The sequence below is a fragment of the Epinephelus moara genome, chromosome 1 (genome assembly GCF_006386435.1).
Source record: "Epinephelus moara isolate mb chromosome 1, YSFRI_EMoa_1.0, whole genome shotgun sequence".
Classification (NCBI taxonomy): Eukaryota; Metazoa; Chordata; class Actinopteri; order Perciformes; family Serranidae; genus Epinephelus; species Epinephelus moara.
Window position 1 is genome coordinate 6,872,920 of NC_065506.1, and position 16,146 is coordinate 6,889,065.

A 16,146-nucleotide genomic window follows, 5' to 3' on the forward strand; every position below is an offset into this window, starting at 1 on the left:
ACAACTGGTGACCAGAGCCTGCAGCCAGATCCACAGAACCACGGCACAGGTCCTCCACAGGGTGCAGCGGGCACTGTAGTGCAGGCAGTCCATGATGGAGTGGTAGCGGTCCAATGCAATAGCAGCTAATGTCAGTACAGAAGCTGTGCAGTACACAGAGGAGGTGTAACCCATGTACAAACAGAGGTCCTGTCAGACAGTAAAGAGATAGAATCTCATCACATGCACATTCACTGCATCAAAGAAAAATAACAGGTCAACTTTAGATCATGCTTCATTCAGAAAAGTGCAGACAGTCTAAATCTTCTATTTTGATATGCTGATATTGTACTGCACAGCACTGCAGAATGCTGAGCCTATGATTGTTAGTTAATCGAGCGTTCAAGCGAGTAGCTTTTGTTACTGCTTAACACGTATAAAAATCTTTCATCCCCACTGCAGTAACTATTCTAAACATTAAATAGACACATGCACAGTCATATACCGTTTTTTCAGTCCCCTTGTGTGTTTTAAATGTGATGTGTGTTTTAAATGTGAATTTGAGCCTTGAAAGAAATCTAACTAGATTTAAAGATTCAGTTTATCAATGCAGATAGTAAGGATCAGGGGCAGGTCCACAGTATTTTCTGGTGGGGGGCACAGGGGGTAACAACAGTGAATCTGGGGGGGGCACCCAAAAGTAACAAAAATGAGGGCTGCCACTGACGTCTCGCTTCAATATTTTGACTGTTAGGTACAAACAGCTTCTTTCTTTAGATTGCACTGTTACACACTGTTACGTCTTCATCTTGCTTTTGTTGGCCGCATTAAATCTTTCACCTTGTAAGGAAGATGCCTATGACCTTTTCATTTTCCACTGTCAGTGTCAACATTAAAATTATAATGAATCAATAATCCACTCTATGTTGTAAACAAGAAGTCTTAGCAGAATAAGCAACACAATAAATTCTCACAATGAACAGCCATATCATAAACTCTTACCCAGTAGTTAGAGCTCAGCTCTGCTTAATAAACATCTCAGTGCTTTGTGTAACAGTCAATAAATATGCAGAATAACCAGAACAAACATTGCTCAGATTATAATAGTGAAATTGAGAACAATAACTAAAATATGTTACACTATTTTCTTTATTTACTACACAGAACACTAGGATGTTTGCTGTACAGAGTTGATGAATAGTCTTTCTGTAAGCTGAAACCATTTCCCTCAGTGGAAACAAAGCTTGTATTTACTTTCACAGATAAGAAACAATAAATTGCGAATTGCGACAGTAAAGCCGCCACTAAAATAGCATTTTAAGTCTTGTGTGTGATTTATCCTGGCTTCATATCCAATAAATATCCACTCGTCGGTAGGCTAATTTATACAATATAAAATGCCATAGGCTGGCGCTAATAACGTTAGCATGTTGCATTTGTTTGGAAAACATGTTTAGTATGACAGTTGTTTTGTCAGTGAATCTTGTGAGTTGTAATGGAGCCAAATTATGTGCTGTTACCTTTGTTAAATGTTGCTTTTGTCCCTGGCTTTATATGAGAAGAGGGAAAGATCGCCAGCCGCTAGGCTAATTTATACAATGTAAAATGCCATAGGCTTGTGCTAATAACATTAGCATTTTGTATATGTTTGGAAAACATGTTTACTATGACAATTGTTTTGTCGGTGAACCTTGTAAGTTGTAACGGGGCCAAATTGTGTGCCGTTGTTACCTTTGTTAGATGTGTTGTCCCTGGCTTTATATGAGAAGAGGGAAAGATTGCCAGCCGCTAGGCTAATTTATACAATGTGAAATGCCATAGGTTTATGCTAATAACGTTAGCATTTTGTTTTTGTTTGGAAAACATATTTAGTATGACAGTTGTTTTGTCGGTGAACCTTGTAAGTTGTAATGAGGCCAAATTGTGTGCCGTTGTTACCTTTGTTAGATGTTGCTGCTGTCCCTGGCTTTATATGAGAAGAGGGAAAGATCGCTAGTTGCTAGGCTAATTTATATAATGTAAAGTGCCATAGGCTGGCGCTAATAAAGTTAGCATGTTGCATTTGTTTGGAAAACATGTTTAGAATGAAGGTTGTTTTGTAGGTGAATCTTGTGAGTTGTAATGGAGCCAAATTGTGTGCTGTTACCTTTGTTAAATGTTGCTTTTGTCCCTGGCTATATATGAGAAGAGGGAAAGATCGTCAGGTGCAAGGCTAATTTATACAATGTAAAATGCCAAAGGCTTGTGCTAATAATGTTAACATGTTATATTTGTGGGGAAAATGCGTCCACGCCGCTCTTTGGACTCAGGTCTTTTGCGCACCATGAACCCTGCTCGGAGGGGTTACTAGCACCCCTATGTACCCGAGCATTCAAATCTTCAGGGCGCCCTGGAGAGAGAATGGCCAGACCGAAGCCAGCCGAGACGAAGCTCTGCCTCCTCGGTCCCCCAAGGACCCCCATACTAACAGTATAAGCCCCAGGTGTCCCCCCTCAGGAATGACCAGGACCAGCCACCACAGAGCTCTGCCTCCCCGGTCCCCCAAGGACCCCATACTAATTCCCAACATTCTCTGTGCCCCATACACCGCACGACCCCAGAGAAAGCCTGTTCCATTTCCTGTGCCCCCTACACCGCTAGCCCCAGGACAGGGGGACAATGACAGCCAGCGAAATGCCATAAGGTGTCTTTTACCGGGCATATTGTAAACTTGTTGTTGAAACATTGGCAAAAGCTATTTCCCCAAGGGTTTGACTAAGTCATGGTCTCAGTTTACTTGCCCAGAACTCTAATTGTTCAACAGAAGCAAAGTGAAGTTCAATTCACAGGAGGTTTATTTACACACAGCAGCATACAATAAGACCCCTCCCCCACAGTTCACTACCAGTTCAGAGACTGTAGGCTCAAGTTCACTATGCATTAGTTCAATTACAGTTCACTGGTCCCCCTTGGGCGACTCTAGTCGTCCAACCTAACTGTACTGTCAATATAATGTTAGCAGTGGTCCGTGATGTCTTCGCGCCCACGCTGCTTTTCGGACTCAGGTCCATTGCGCACCGTGAGCCCTGCTCGGAGGGGTTACTAGCACCCTTTATGAACCCGAGCATTCAAATCTTCAGGGCACCCTGGAGAGAGAATGGCCACCCCAAGAGCAGGACGGACCAAAGCCAGCCAAGACGAAGCTCTCCCTCCTCGGTCCCCCAAGGACCCCCATACTAACAGTATAAGCCCCAGGTGTCCCCCCTCAGGAATGACCAGGACCAGCCACCACAGAGCGGTGCCTTCCCAGCCACACCAAAGGCAAGAAGGACCGAGGCCAGCCGAGACGGAACTCTGCCTCCCCGGTCCCCCAAGGACCCCATACTAATTCCCAACATTCTCTGTGCCCCATACACCGCACAACCCCAGAGAAAGCTTGTTCCATTTCCTGTGCCCCCTACACCACACAACCCCAGGAAAGGGGGACAATGACAGCCAGCGAAATGCCATAAGGTGTCTTTTACCGGGCATATTGTAAACTTGTTGTTGAAACATTGGCAAAAGCTATTTCCCCAAGGGTTTGACTAAGTCATGGTCTCAGTTTACTTGCCCAGAACTCTAATTGTTCAACAGAAGCAAAGTGAAGTTCAATTCACAGGAGGTTTATTTGCACACAGCAGCATACAACAAGAACCCTCCCCCACAGTTCACTACCAGTTCAGATACTGTAGGCTCAAGTTCACTATGCATTAGTTCAATTACAGTTTATTGAGCCCCCCTTGGGTGGCTCTAGTCATCCACCCCAACTGTACTGTCAATATGATGTTAGCAGTGGTCCATGATGTCTTCGCGCCCACGCTGCTCTTCGGACGCAGGTCCTTTGTGCACCATGAGCCCTGCTCGGAGGGGTTACTAGCACCCCTATATACCCAAGCATTCAAATCTTCAGGGTGCCCTTGGAAAGAAAATTGTATGTTCCAGCTACATGTGGAGATACAGTAGGCATAAGAACCTGTGATGTCTGCCATGGTCCATGATGACTTTGCGCCCACGCCGCTCTTTGGACTCAGGTCCTTTGTGCACCATGAGCCCTGCTCGGAAGGGTTACTAGCACCCCTTTGTACCCGAGCATTCAAATCTTCAGGACGCCCCTGGAAAGAAAAATGTATGTTCCAGCTACGTGTGGAGCTACAGTAGGCTCAACTCCAGGTAATGTCAGCAGTGGTCCGTGATGTCTTTGCATCCACGCTGCTCTTCGGACTCAGGTCCTTTACGCACCATGAGCCCTGCTCGGAGGGGTTACTAGCACCCCTATGAACCCGAGCATTCAAATCTTCAGGGCGCCCTGGAGAGAGAATGGCCACCCCAAGAGCAGGACGGACCGAAGCCAGCCGAGACGAAGCTCTCCCTCCTCGGTCCCCCAAGGACCCCCATACTAACAGTATAAGCCCCAGGTGTCCCCCCTCAGGAATGACCAGGACCAGCCACCACAGAACGGTGCCTTCCCAGCCACCCCAAGGGCAGGAAGGACCGAGGCCAGCCGAGACGGAACTCTGCCTCCCCGGTCCCCCAAGGACCCCATACTAATTCCCAACATTCTCTGTGCCCCATACACCGCATGACCCCAGAGAAAGCCTGTTCCATTTCCTGTGCCCCCGACACCGCACGACCCCAGGAACGGGGGACAATGACAGCCAGCGAAATGCCATAAGGTGTCTTTTACCGGGCATATTGTAAACTTGTTGTTGAAACATTGGCAAAAGCTATTTCCCCAAGGGTTTGGCTAAGTCATGGTCTCAGTTTACTTGCCCAGAACTCCAATTGTTCAACAGAAGCAAAGTGAAGTTCAATTCACAGGAGGTTTATTTGAACACAGCAGCATACAAAAAGACCCCTCCTCCACAGTTCACTACCAGTTCAGATACAGTAAGCTCAAGTTCACTATGTGTTAGTTCAATTACAGTTTATTGATCCCACCTTGGGCGACTCTAGTCGTCCACCCCAACTGTACTGTCAAGATAATGTCAGCAGTGGTCCGTGATGTCTTTGCGTCCACGCTGCTCTTCGGACTCAGGTCCTTTGCGCACCATGAGCCCTGCTCGGAGGGGTTACTAGCACCCCTACCTACCCGAGCATTCAAATCTTCAGGGCGCCCTGGAGAGAGAATGGCCACCCCAAGAGCAGGACAGACCAAAGCCAGCCAAGACGAAGCTCTGCCTCCTCGGTCCCCCAAGGACCCCCATACTAACGGTATAAGCCCCAGGTGTCCCCCCTCAGGAATGACCAGGACCAGCCACCACAGAGCGGTGCCTTCCCAGCCACCCTGTTAGAATGACCATAGCGGCTGGATGATGCAGTAAGACAGCAGTCAAAAGGCAATTGTACGGTGCACCATATCATGGGTGTTTATTCACCAAACCAGAAAAAAAACCCACATACAGCGGTACAGGCATGGCAGCATTTACAGATGGGAGACCTGACCAGCAACAAGGACAGATGGAAACTGGCGCCTTTGATACCCTATCACTGGTGCACTTGACTGGATGCTCCCATTAACAGGTTTTTTAAACAAAATATATTATCTCATGGCTAATCACCACGGACAATATAACCAGCATACAATTACCATAATATTTACCATGACTGCTGTACTGCTATTTACCCCCCCAGAATAAACACAAACCCACTACAATAAATATACATATATACACCAACTACCAAACTCCCCTCTTCCTATCCCATCACTTAGTCTCTCCCGGAACCTTTAAGTTGGTGTTCGTACCACCGGGGACTATTTTGGCCGAACACCCTGGAGGAGACACAGGAAGGACAGGTAAGAATCTACACAAACAACTCAAACACAGGCCGCAACTTTAACACACTAATGAACACTTTCACATTGCAATATTAAAGCACATTTATGTTGTGTCTGATGAACCAAAACTCAACAGCACTTAATTTTAACTGTTGTCTATCAATTATGAACCTTGTAGGTACACACACAGTATTGTCTACTCTAACTCCCTCCCCCCCTCAGGTGAAGCAGATCATCCACAACCGCACCTGGCAGAAGACAACACACGTCACCAATCACTACTCATCAGTTTCACCATGGTTTGAAATGTTCATCCGCATCACATATTCAATAAAGCTCATGTGCAAATATGCAATGTGCAAACTGCTCTGTGCAAATCATGCTAATAAAGTGCAACTATCACCATGAAACTGCCATGTGCCATTATTAAAGTGCCTAATTAAGTTGTTTGTTTAAAAGTGACATTCATACACAGACCCAGTTGTGCAATATTTACAAGGCCAAAGCCATCAGTCAAGTTGTGCAATATTTACAAGGCCAAAGCCATCAGTCACTAGTAACGAAGGGCTCTTCGTTACACACCCCAAGGGCAGGAAGGACCGAGGCCAGCCGAGACGGAGCTCTCCCTCCTCGGTCCCCCAAGGACCCCCATACTAACAGTATAAACCCCAGGTGTCCCCCCTCAGGAATGACCAGGACCAGCCACCACAGAGCGGTGCCTTCCCAGCCACCCCAAGGGCAGCAAGGACCGAGGCCAGCCGAGACGGAGCTCTGCCTCCCCGGTCCCCCAAGGACCCCATACTAATTCCCAACATTCTCTGTGCCCCATACACCGCACGACCCCAGAGAAAGCCTCTTCCATTTCCTGTGCCTCCTACACCGCACAACCCCAGGAAAGGGGGACAATGACAGCCAGCGAAATGCCATAAGGTGTCTTTTACCGGGCATATTGTAAACTTGTTGTTGAAACATTGGCAAAAGCTATTTCCCCAAGGGTTTGACTAAGTCATGGTCTCAGTTTACTTGCCCAGAACTCTAATTGTTCAACAGAAGCAAAGTGAAGTTCAATTCACAGGAGGTTTATTAGTGCCTTTAATTAAATCTGGCACTTATAAATAATTTTGTCAAGCTACAAAGCTTTCGCTTTGTAAGCTAAAAATAGAAATGGCTAACGTGTCAAATTAGCTGTCAAGCTCTATAGCATGAGGGAGAAACATGGCTGGTGACACAGGGACAGTTGTAACCCCTTGTTAACTGTCCCTGTGTCATCGGGTGTTCACACTTCCTGATGCACAAAAGCTAATGTTAGCTAGCATAACATCAGCTAACTAAATAACATCACCACAGCTAGCCAAACGGGAATAGTGAAATGTGATTGGTTGGTGCTTCACCGTGTCATTGAAGCACAGAATAAAGTTGAGGCCATCTTATTAGCTTATTACTAGCTTAGGCTGGCTTATTTGTACACACGCAGCGACAAGTTTCAGGCATCAGAAGCATAGCTCCATGTTGCCGGCTTCTATTGACGAATTGATGAATTGTAGCCTGTCGCCTTGCAGCCGGTAGTGTGAATGCCTTCATTAGCCATGTTGGTAGCCATAAGCATGTTATATCAAATAAAGACATTTCTTGCTTTACAATTTGACTGAATTTTTTAATATGTAATATGAATGAGGTAACCATTATCTTAATTTTAATAATTAACAATACCAATTACATAAATGCTAAGTAATATTTACCCTTTTGAATATTGTTGATTAATTATTTAGCCTATTTCTTAATTATGTAGCCTTGTAGACATGTTACAACCGCTCCTGGCATGTGTTACAACTGTCCCTGTACACTGGGAGGGTTGTAACATTGGAGTCACTGTCTTTATATGAATTTTGCAACCTGAATATATTTCTTAAAAGCACTTTCATACATTGTTTCTGTAGTTGACACATTAAAGTTTTTAATATAGCAAATTGGCTGTTCCAGTGTAAACAGTTTCTGATTTATTGGGAAAATTGCTAAAAGTGTTACAACTGTCCCTGGTCTCCCCTACACATTTTTCTTTTACATTTCAATATTTCTTTTAGGATGTGTCCTAAGGCCTCCTACAACATCCTATCATGGCTACCATCCAAAAACTGTCGTGGGTTAACACATATTGCTGCACACTCAGCTGGTGGGTCTATTTACCTAGGAGGAGAGAATGTTCTGTCATGTCACAAAGGCTTGCGCTTCGTGTGACGTCATCATATTTAAGGCGTTCTACGATTCGACAGGGTTCTGTCTTTCATGTCTGGACATCTGATGAATATTTTTATTGTAATTTAATGACTAATGTGTTATTGGTGCAAGTGAACAACAAAACATTAGACACCACATTACTACAGTTACCTAATATATGTGCATTAACATAAAAAAAATCATATTAACCATATTAACGTGACACATATTAAATGTTATCATTTTATGACCCTCTGATTTTCATACAGATGAAACTAATTAGATCACAAAGGTATCCTACATATTAGATAGCCCATTTTACAATGCTCATTGTAACATTTTTCTTGGAAGTTGTTCTTATGTACTCATTTTCTTCACAAAATAATCAATATCAAGATCCTGTCGTAACTAAGGAACATAACACTGCATGCAAGATCAATAAATAAAGCAACTAATCCGTGATAAGTACTGTTATGCTGTTGTTCATCTAATACCATTATCAATATAATTTACTATAAATACCAGGGACTTTGTATGAGAAAGAAAACATTTTCTTGTGGTGCTTGTGTCAAAATTACCGAACATACTGGGCTATCAACTGTATTGATCCAAACTGCCCTGTCCACCTTCTGTGTCGAGTTAAGAAGAAAAAGGAATTTTCTGAAACCTGAAATCTAGTACAGTCTGTAGGGAAAAAATGTCTTTTTGTCCTTTTTCCCTGTGTCACTCCAGTGTTTACAATGTTATCAAACTTAAAAAAAAAAGGGTCCTTGAAATGATCATCAAAATGTGATGAGAAATTCTCAGACAGATAAATCCTCAGATCTGTCTGAAAAAATAAACCCAGTCTTATTAACAAACTATCCGAGACTCAATGATTCTATTGCATTTTAACAATGATACTGATAATGCTAAAAACAACAAAAAATTATTAAAAAGTGATGTCAGCTTTATACTGTATTGCCCTTTAGTCATTTCAGTATGTGCTCACACCAGCAGTATCCTTCCACTAATTTGTAATAGTTTTTCCAGAGCAAATCAATGGACGTCTCAAACTTTGCCCTTTTGCTGTCATGGGTTTTGCTTTATCTTATCAAAACATTTAAAACTGAATCCCATCTCTGCTCACACTCAAACTGTTGTACAGCTTTGCCTTGATATCATTGAACCATTTAAAAAAAATCCTCCCAATAATAATACTGGTGGTAAAGTATCACGTAACTCAGTAATCTGCTAATGTGTCAAACACAAACATCTGTTCATCCGAGAAATCAGAGACCGGTTGATGTACTCTGGGATCCCACATTCACTTAAGTTTATCTATGTCTCCACTAAACGAGACCCCTGAAACCAACCACAATGGTTATATTAAGTACTACAATGATTATTTGTGTGTCCACACTTACTTGAGGCTAATCCCAATGACGTGACAGACGTCAGTTATCACACACCAGCCACATATTTGGATAAAAAAGACAATTATTAGTGTGTAGTAGAGTCAAGCAAGTGTTGATTCAGCCAGAAGTACCACAGTGGGAAACAATTTAGCACCACTGACTTCTCATAGGGACTGTCAAACTCCCAGAGATCCTTATGAATTACATACTGTGTTACACTATAATGACCCAACATATCAATTGTCATCATTAAAAGATGACCTCTCTCTACAGGAGAACACATTAGCCTGTTAAAGAGCACTTGAAACATCCAAAGTCTGTGAATATGACAACTTTCGGATAGGCCACAAGATTTTGTATACCCCGCCAATCTAATAATGAGAATAATAATTATCTGTACGTCTGTGGGACTTTAAGTGGCTATCCTGTGCTATTTTAGACCAGAATCTATTAATAGAGCAGCATGTTAATGCATTATTCTTACAGAATCAAAAGCAGATTAAAACATCACCAAGGCAGCCAACATGGAGACATATCAGCAATATAAACTCCACAGTAGCTCAAGTCCATAAACACAAATATGAAAGCAAAAGGAGACACAAATCAACACACCATTCTTTGTGGCAGAGAGGAGGGTCATCAACCCAGCTGCCTTATATATTATACTGGCTTTCACACTGTAGGCAGTTCACAGGTTGCCCTGTAATTGTGGACTTTGTAAAGCTTGGTTGCACTGTAGGGAAACTGGCCGATTGGGAGAGGTCAAAGAGCAGTTCCTACTGTGGCGGTAGAATGGAGACTTGACAGGGCTGACTGCAACTTGTAAGTCTGTCAGACTCTGGTAGGACCATGGCCACATTTGGATTAAATGTGTATGCAAGAAAATTTGGTACAGTTTGGACTGGATTCAGTGCAGGCGCTTGGACATATTTATGGTCTTTACTTTCTCTGTGCTCATGTCATTTGGCCTCTGTAACATTGGGGATGAAGTGCTATATAAATAAAGTTTATTATTATTATCTGTCTCCAGTAGAGGGCAGTATTGACTGTTCCCTGTGGCCCATAATACATTTGGTAGGGATTTGGTAACTGGGAAATTAGTTCAAGAAAGTTATGAAACCAGTTTGAACACTCCTGGTTTGTTTTTAAAAAAAAACTTTTAGATCTCACCTGGAGTAAGGATTATTATATTGTTATTCTGTTGGTCCTGCGCCCTTTAGAAGCAAAATAGTGTGTCCTAATTTATGTCCTGTCAGTAACAGAAGCAAGATACTAGCACACTCTGCACAGTAGAACAGCTGTATTTCCACTTCTGCAGCTGCAGCAAAGGAGACACTGCATGTGGGTACATCCCATCAACAAGAAAAGGAAGGAACATGGAGCATTTCACAACCTAGTGCAAGAACTACGCCTTCTCAGGGCAGCTTTCTTTAACTACGTCCGTATGAGCGCCAGCCAGATGGCGACACTATCTTTTCTTGTAGATGACTTAAGAAGACGGACAACAGCATACAGGGAGCCTATGGAGCCTAAACTTACTGTTGGTCTGAAGTGATAGAAACAAGACACCGCTCACTTCTCACAATCAGTGTATTAAGCACTTAAATCATCTGGCATATACAATATCTTTTTCTTTAGGTTACCACTGGTCAAAAATCAAGTAGCTGTCATTTCTTGAAACAATCAGTAACATATAAACAAAGTGTCCTCTTTTTGAAAACAGTGAAAAGGCACATCCTAATCATCCCATAATACTTCTACTTTCAAATTAAATGTACACAAATAATTTACATCCTTTATTATGGTAAATGGACTTGCACTTGCATAGCTCCTTTCTAGTCTACCAACCAGTCAAAGCGCCTTTACACTACTTATCACATTCCCCCAATGTACACACACATACATGCACTGTTGGCTGAGGCTACCGTACAAGGTCCCACCTGCTACTCGGTTTAACATTCGGCAGCAGTTTGTGGTTCAGTATCCTGGCCAAGGATGCTTTGGCATGCTGATTAGAGGAGTCATCCAATCTTCCTACCAGTGGTTGACCCACACCACTACCTGAGCCATAGCCGCCCCATTACTTACTTGATGAACTAGATGTTGTTTCAGAATAGCATAATGGCCAAATTATAACAATATTAATGAAAGAAATAAAAATAACAATTGATCAGGAATTTCTATTTTGTGTTACTCAGCCAGTACAGGGATGGGTGTTGGTAAAGGTAGGGTTGGGGCATTACTGCTGTGAGGAGGCAGTAGAGAGCGCCATCAGTTGTGCACCCAGTTTGCAATTAGGCTTAACAGCTGTATTTTAAACTGTCCTTTATTTGTTATGATTTTTTTTTAGCTTAGGGACCAAGCTCATCAAAGAACTTTCACCTTTTTGGTAATGGCAAAGAACTAAATTGTTGCTGGATCAATGGCTGGTGTAGATGTATACCTCTTCCTGTTTAAATTAAAGGAAATGGTGCTTGTGTCAGAGTTTTGAAGTCCAGTTGAAATCTACCTGGAAACCGTCTGGAGCTCTGTCAGTGTATGAGTAGAAGCTGATTGGGGTTCCAGTGCCTTGCTGCCATTCCCCAGGGGTTCAGTTTCAGACTTTATATTTGAGTCAGGGGAATGTGGAGGCTGGTTCATGGTCTGTTTTTGCCCATTTAAATGACCCCTTGAACTGAATTGAAAAAAAGAAAGAAAATAGAAAAGAAAAAGATCATTGGCAAAAAGTTGATCATCAAATTAACTATATTCCTATCCTTCATAAGATTTGCATCATGGGTTATAACAGTAGGAGTAAACTAATAACATGGTCAACCCTTGTAAGTGCGGTTTATACGTCATTCTGTTGAAAAGTCTGTAATGTGTGGGATGTTATCAATGTTGCTTGAAACTTTTTTTTGTACGTGTGTAAAAGACCAGATACTTTCATTTTTTGCTCAGTGGTCCTGAGTAATTTACGAAGCTCAGAGCTTTAGTAATTTAATTCTTTTTGATCTAAAGGCCTAAAATTAGTAAATTATATTTTTTACTATTAATCAGTCTTTAAAATAACTAAAGCAGACAAATATAGTTGTGGAGTAAAAAGTACAATACTTCTTTCTGAAATGTAGTGGAGTAGAAGTGTAACATGGAATAAAATGGAAATGCCCCAGTTCAAGTACTTCAGAATTTCGTGCTGCAGATTTATAAAGAAAATGTGCTTTCCAAAGCTGCCTGGCATGTTATCTCCAAAATTACACCATTTATCATAGTCAGAAACTGTAAAAACAGCAGTTACTGTTGGATTTTCCAGGTTTTGAGGGTCCTTGGTCACATAATGTGTGACAAAAAATTATTAAAAAAAAAAAAAAAAAAAAAAACACTAACCAAATCTGATCTTAAAAAAGGGATATTTCATCAAAATCCTGACATTCTACGTCTCATTTTTGGCCAGAAATAAACAATTTGCATTAAATAACCAGCATGCATGGTGAGTGAAAAACTGGGGCTTTTTGAAAACTTTAGGATTTCACAACATCCCTCTGTCCCTTGGACCCTCACAGCAGATAAGGAAAAAAACTCCCCCAAAAACCCTTTATCAAGAAAAAAAAAACATCATGGGGTATGTTATAAAAAATCTATTAACTAATTTATGGAGGGTCATGCATTTTCCACCATCAGCTTTTAAGGGAAATAAGGTGCCAGAGTGCATAAAAAGCATCAAATTATGGGAATGAGTGTCCTCAAATCCTTGAAATGCCCTTGCAAACAGCATTTGTAACATCAGAATATCAACATTAAAATATCTAATCAGTTCTCTTTTATTTTCATTGCACCTTAACTATGCACATTTTTTCATCATTCGTGATGGTGTATGCTCCACAACTATGGAACGACGCCCTGCTTTAGGGTGTAGGATGTAACGTAACTGAACGCAGCCGCAGCTTGTTTGGTTCCTGTCTCCGTCATATATCGGGGCTCCCTGTCCGATACAGCACTTGCTAGCTGGTTAGCAAACTTTTAAACAAAGTTATTTTGTGTAGTTAGGTTATTTTAAACACAGACGAAAAAACGTCACATTAACAGGGGCGAACAAAATGCCTGCAGTCTCAAAAGGGGATGGGATGCGTGGCCTGGCCGTGTTCATCTCTGACATCAGGAACTGTAAGTTTGTTTATCACATTCACAGACCGTTTTTGGTTAGGCTAATAACAAGCTAGCTGGTATAACGTTGAACAGATATCTGACGGGTGGTTTCCAGAACATGTCAACAAGTGTGTCCCTCACCCTTTACTCACTGGTAACTTTTACGTTTAAAGTGAGGTTAGACGACCACACAGCTGGCTAGCCTACACAAGCTAATTAACGTTAGCCGTTAGCTTCCAGTTGCTAACGTCATGTCGAAGGGCGTGGACCGCACGGCTAACTGGAGATATAATGCCAAACTGCCATTTTTATTAGTCTAAAGCGTTTAAAGTTTATGTGCGTTAGCGTTTTCAAATGGTTTTCTGTCAGAAATTCAGCGAATTCTCTCTAACACCATTCACACGTTTGTAAAACAATACAACTGCCAATTTAGACTGTGTAAAGAATATTTCAGGTAACGTTTGCGTCAAAAGGACGTGCACATCTAACAGTATGAACAACTGTGGTGTATTTTACTTATGTTGCCAAGTTGTCTATACTAACGTAGGCTTTAAAAAATACACAACTAGAGCTTAGACATCCTAATAAATTCTAGTGTTCAGCTTGAGTCCTTAAGAGGAAGTGGCTGTCTGTTAGTCACACGCACACGCGCGCACACACACGCACAAATCATATTCACTGTGCGTTCAAGTACATTTTTATTGGGTGCAACTGTTACCAAACAGTTGGCTAACATCTCCATTCTCCCAAAGTGTTTATCAAGCATTTTAGAATTACTCAACAGACTCGTGTTGTGTTCTCATAATAGGAAATGAAAAGCACATTGCACTCACTAGAGGGGGAAATGTGCAGACATCATGAGCTGACTTTCACATCCTATAATTATGCGATATAGACATGTAGAAAGGATTAAACATCTTGTGAGAATGATGTCTTCACCCAGTAGGCCCAATTGTGACAAAATGGTTTAAGGACAATGTGAATAATCATCACCACCTGAAAAAATAGGACGAAAGCTAGAGATGACTTCTGGTTAAATTTGCTTTCATTTCTTCCTTGGTTTTAGGTTACAGAAGATGTTGATGTCATTGGCTAATATGAATGCCATGTTTATGTCAACATTGCGCAGGCATTGTAATCTCTTGGCGATGTCTACTTACAAAACAATGATTACACTGATCTACTTGTTGTTATGTCAGTCACCAGTCCCAGCTCCAAGGACATTTCAGGTAATTTCACAGCTTGGAGCAGAATTTTTGCTGTTTCAGTGTATACTGTCAACAGCTGTCAGTATGCACACATGGAGTGGCAATTCCAGTGCAGTGGCTACAATATAGTCACTAGAGGTGTTTACAATCACTTAATGCAGATGCAGCATCTGTGCTGGAGAGGATGGTGCATGTAGGATCATTGATAAAAGACGCATTATTAGACACAACTATTTTTTGTAGCTAATATAACATAGGTAATATGTTTCTGTATCATGGAGTGCCATAAAAATATATGCAAGAGCCATAACATTATATAAAGTGTCACATTCTGTCATTATGGTGAACACACCAAGTGTGGTTTATTCTTCTTAGCTCATCAAAAAGGGGCATGGCAGTGTAAAAAAGGCAGAAGTATGATTAATTCAAAGTCATCATGGGTGATCACACTGCTACATAACATGTAAAATGTCTTGATCTATTTACAGGTAAAAGTAAAGAGGCAGAGATTAAGAGGATAAATAAAGAACTGGCCAATATTCGATCCAAATTTAAAGGTAGGTGTACAATTCTGAATAAATGTAAGCGTATGACATGGAGGTTTTTTTTTACTAGAATAAAACCCTTTGACTTCCATGATACAAGTTTCCCTGTTGCTGTTTAATTCGCTTTGCTAACTCATCTTGAGACTGTGTCTCGGCTTTGCGACTTTTCAGTTCTTCACAGTTTTCCCGCATCAGCGCCAGTGACAGGTGTGGTCAGAGGCATTATGTTTTTCGGGTTGGCTGTCTGTCTGTCTGTCCATCCATCCCATTCTTTTGAATACCATATTTCCATAACAGGAATTTCTTAAAATTTGTCACAAATGTCTACTTAGACTCAACAATGAACTGATTAGAATTTGGTGGTCAAAGGTCAAGGTCACTGTAATGTTTTTGGCCTTAACTTAAGAATTCGTGCACTAATTATGTGTGTCTAATAGGAGAAAATGATGAAATGATATTATTTTAGCCAGTATTCTAAAGGTCAAAGGTCATCTTGACTGTGTTATCATATTTTCTGGCCATTATTCATTGTCATAACTGAGGAACAGAAGGGGAGACATTTGGTCAGATACTGAATTGGTGACACTAATCTTGGGTGTCCACCTTGAAACTGTGCTGACAGTATAGCCTTTCAGTGCTGCCGGGTTGAAGATGTGTGTTAAGCATTCACATTTTAGAATTTGTAGCTCCTTTGCAGTAACCTCCATATTGGAAACATTATCTGCTGTCATGGCTACATATGAGTCTCAACTAGTGTTGCACGGTATACCGGTACTAAAATAGTACCGCGGTACTAGAGTATTTCAAATGGTACTATACTGCATTTGGAAAATACCGGTACTTTGAAATTGATTCAATTTATTAATTTAGTTAATTTATTTTAC

At 41.5% G+C, this 16,146-nt stretch overlaps 1 protein-coding gene across 3 annotated transcripts in view; it reads left to right on the forward strand.

Annotated features, from left to right (window-relative positions):
* The first annotated feature begins 13,289 nt into the window (after window positions 1-13,289).
* Window positions 13,290-16,146, forward strand: part of LOC126390217 (AP-2 complex subunit alpha-2) — a 24,865-nt gene continuing 22,008 nt past the window's right edge. The window contains exons 1-2 of one of the 3 annotated variants that reach the window (XM_050044427.1): window positions 13,290-13,527; window positions 15,206-15,274. In XM_050044427.1, coding sequence (XP_049900384.1) covers window positions 13,461-13,527; window positions 15,206-15,274 — 136 coding nt within the window. In that variant the 5' untranslated portion in view covers window positions 13,290-13,460. The remainder of the gene's footprint in view (window positions 13,528-15,205; window positions 15,275-16,146) is intronic. The other 2 variants (XM_050044437.1, XM_050044446.1) reach the window with 2 other exon arrangements.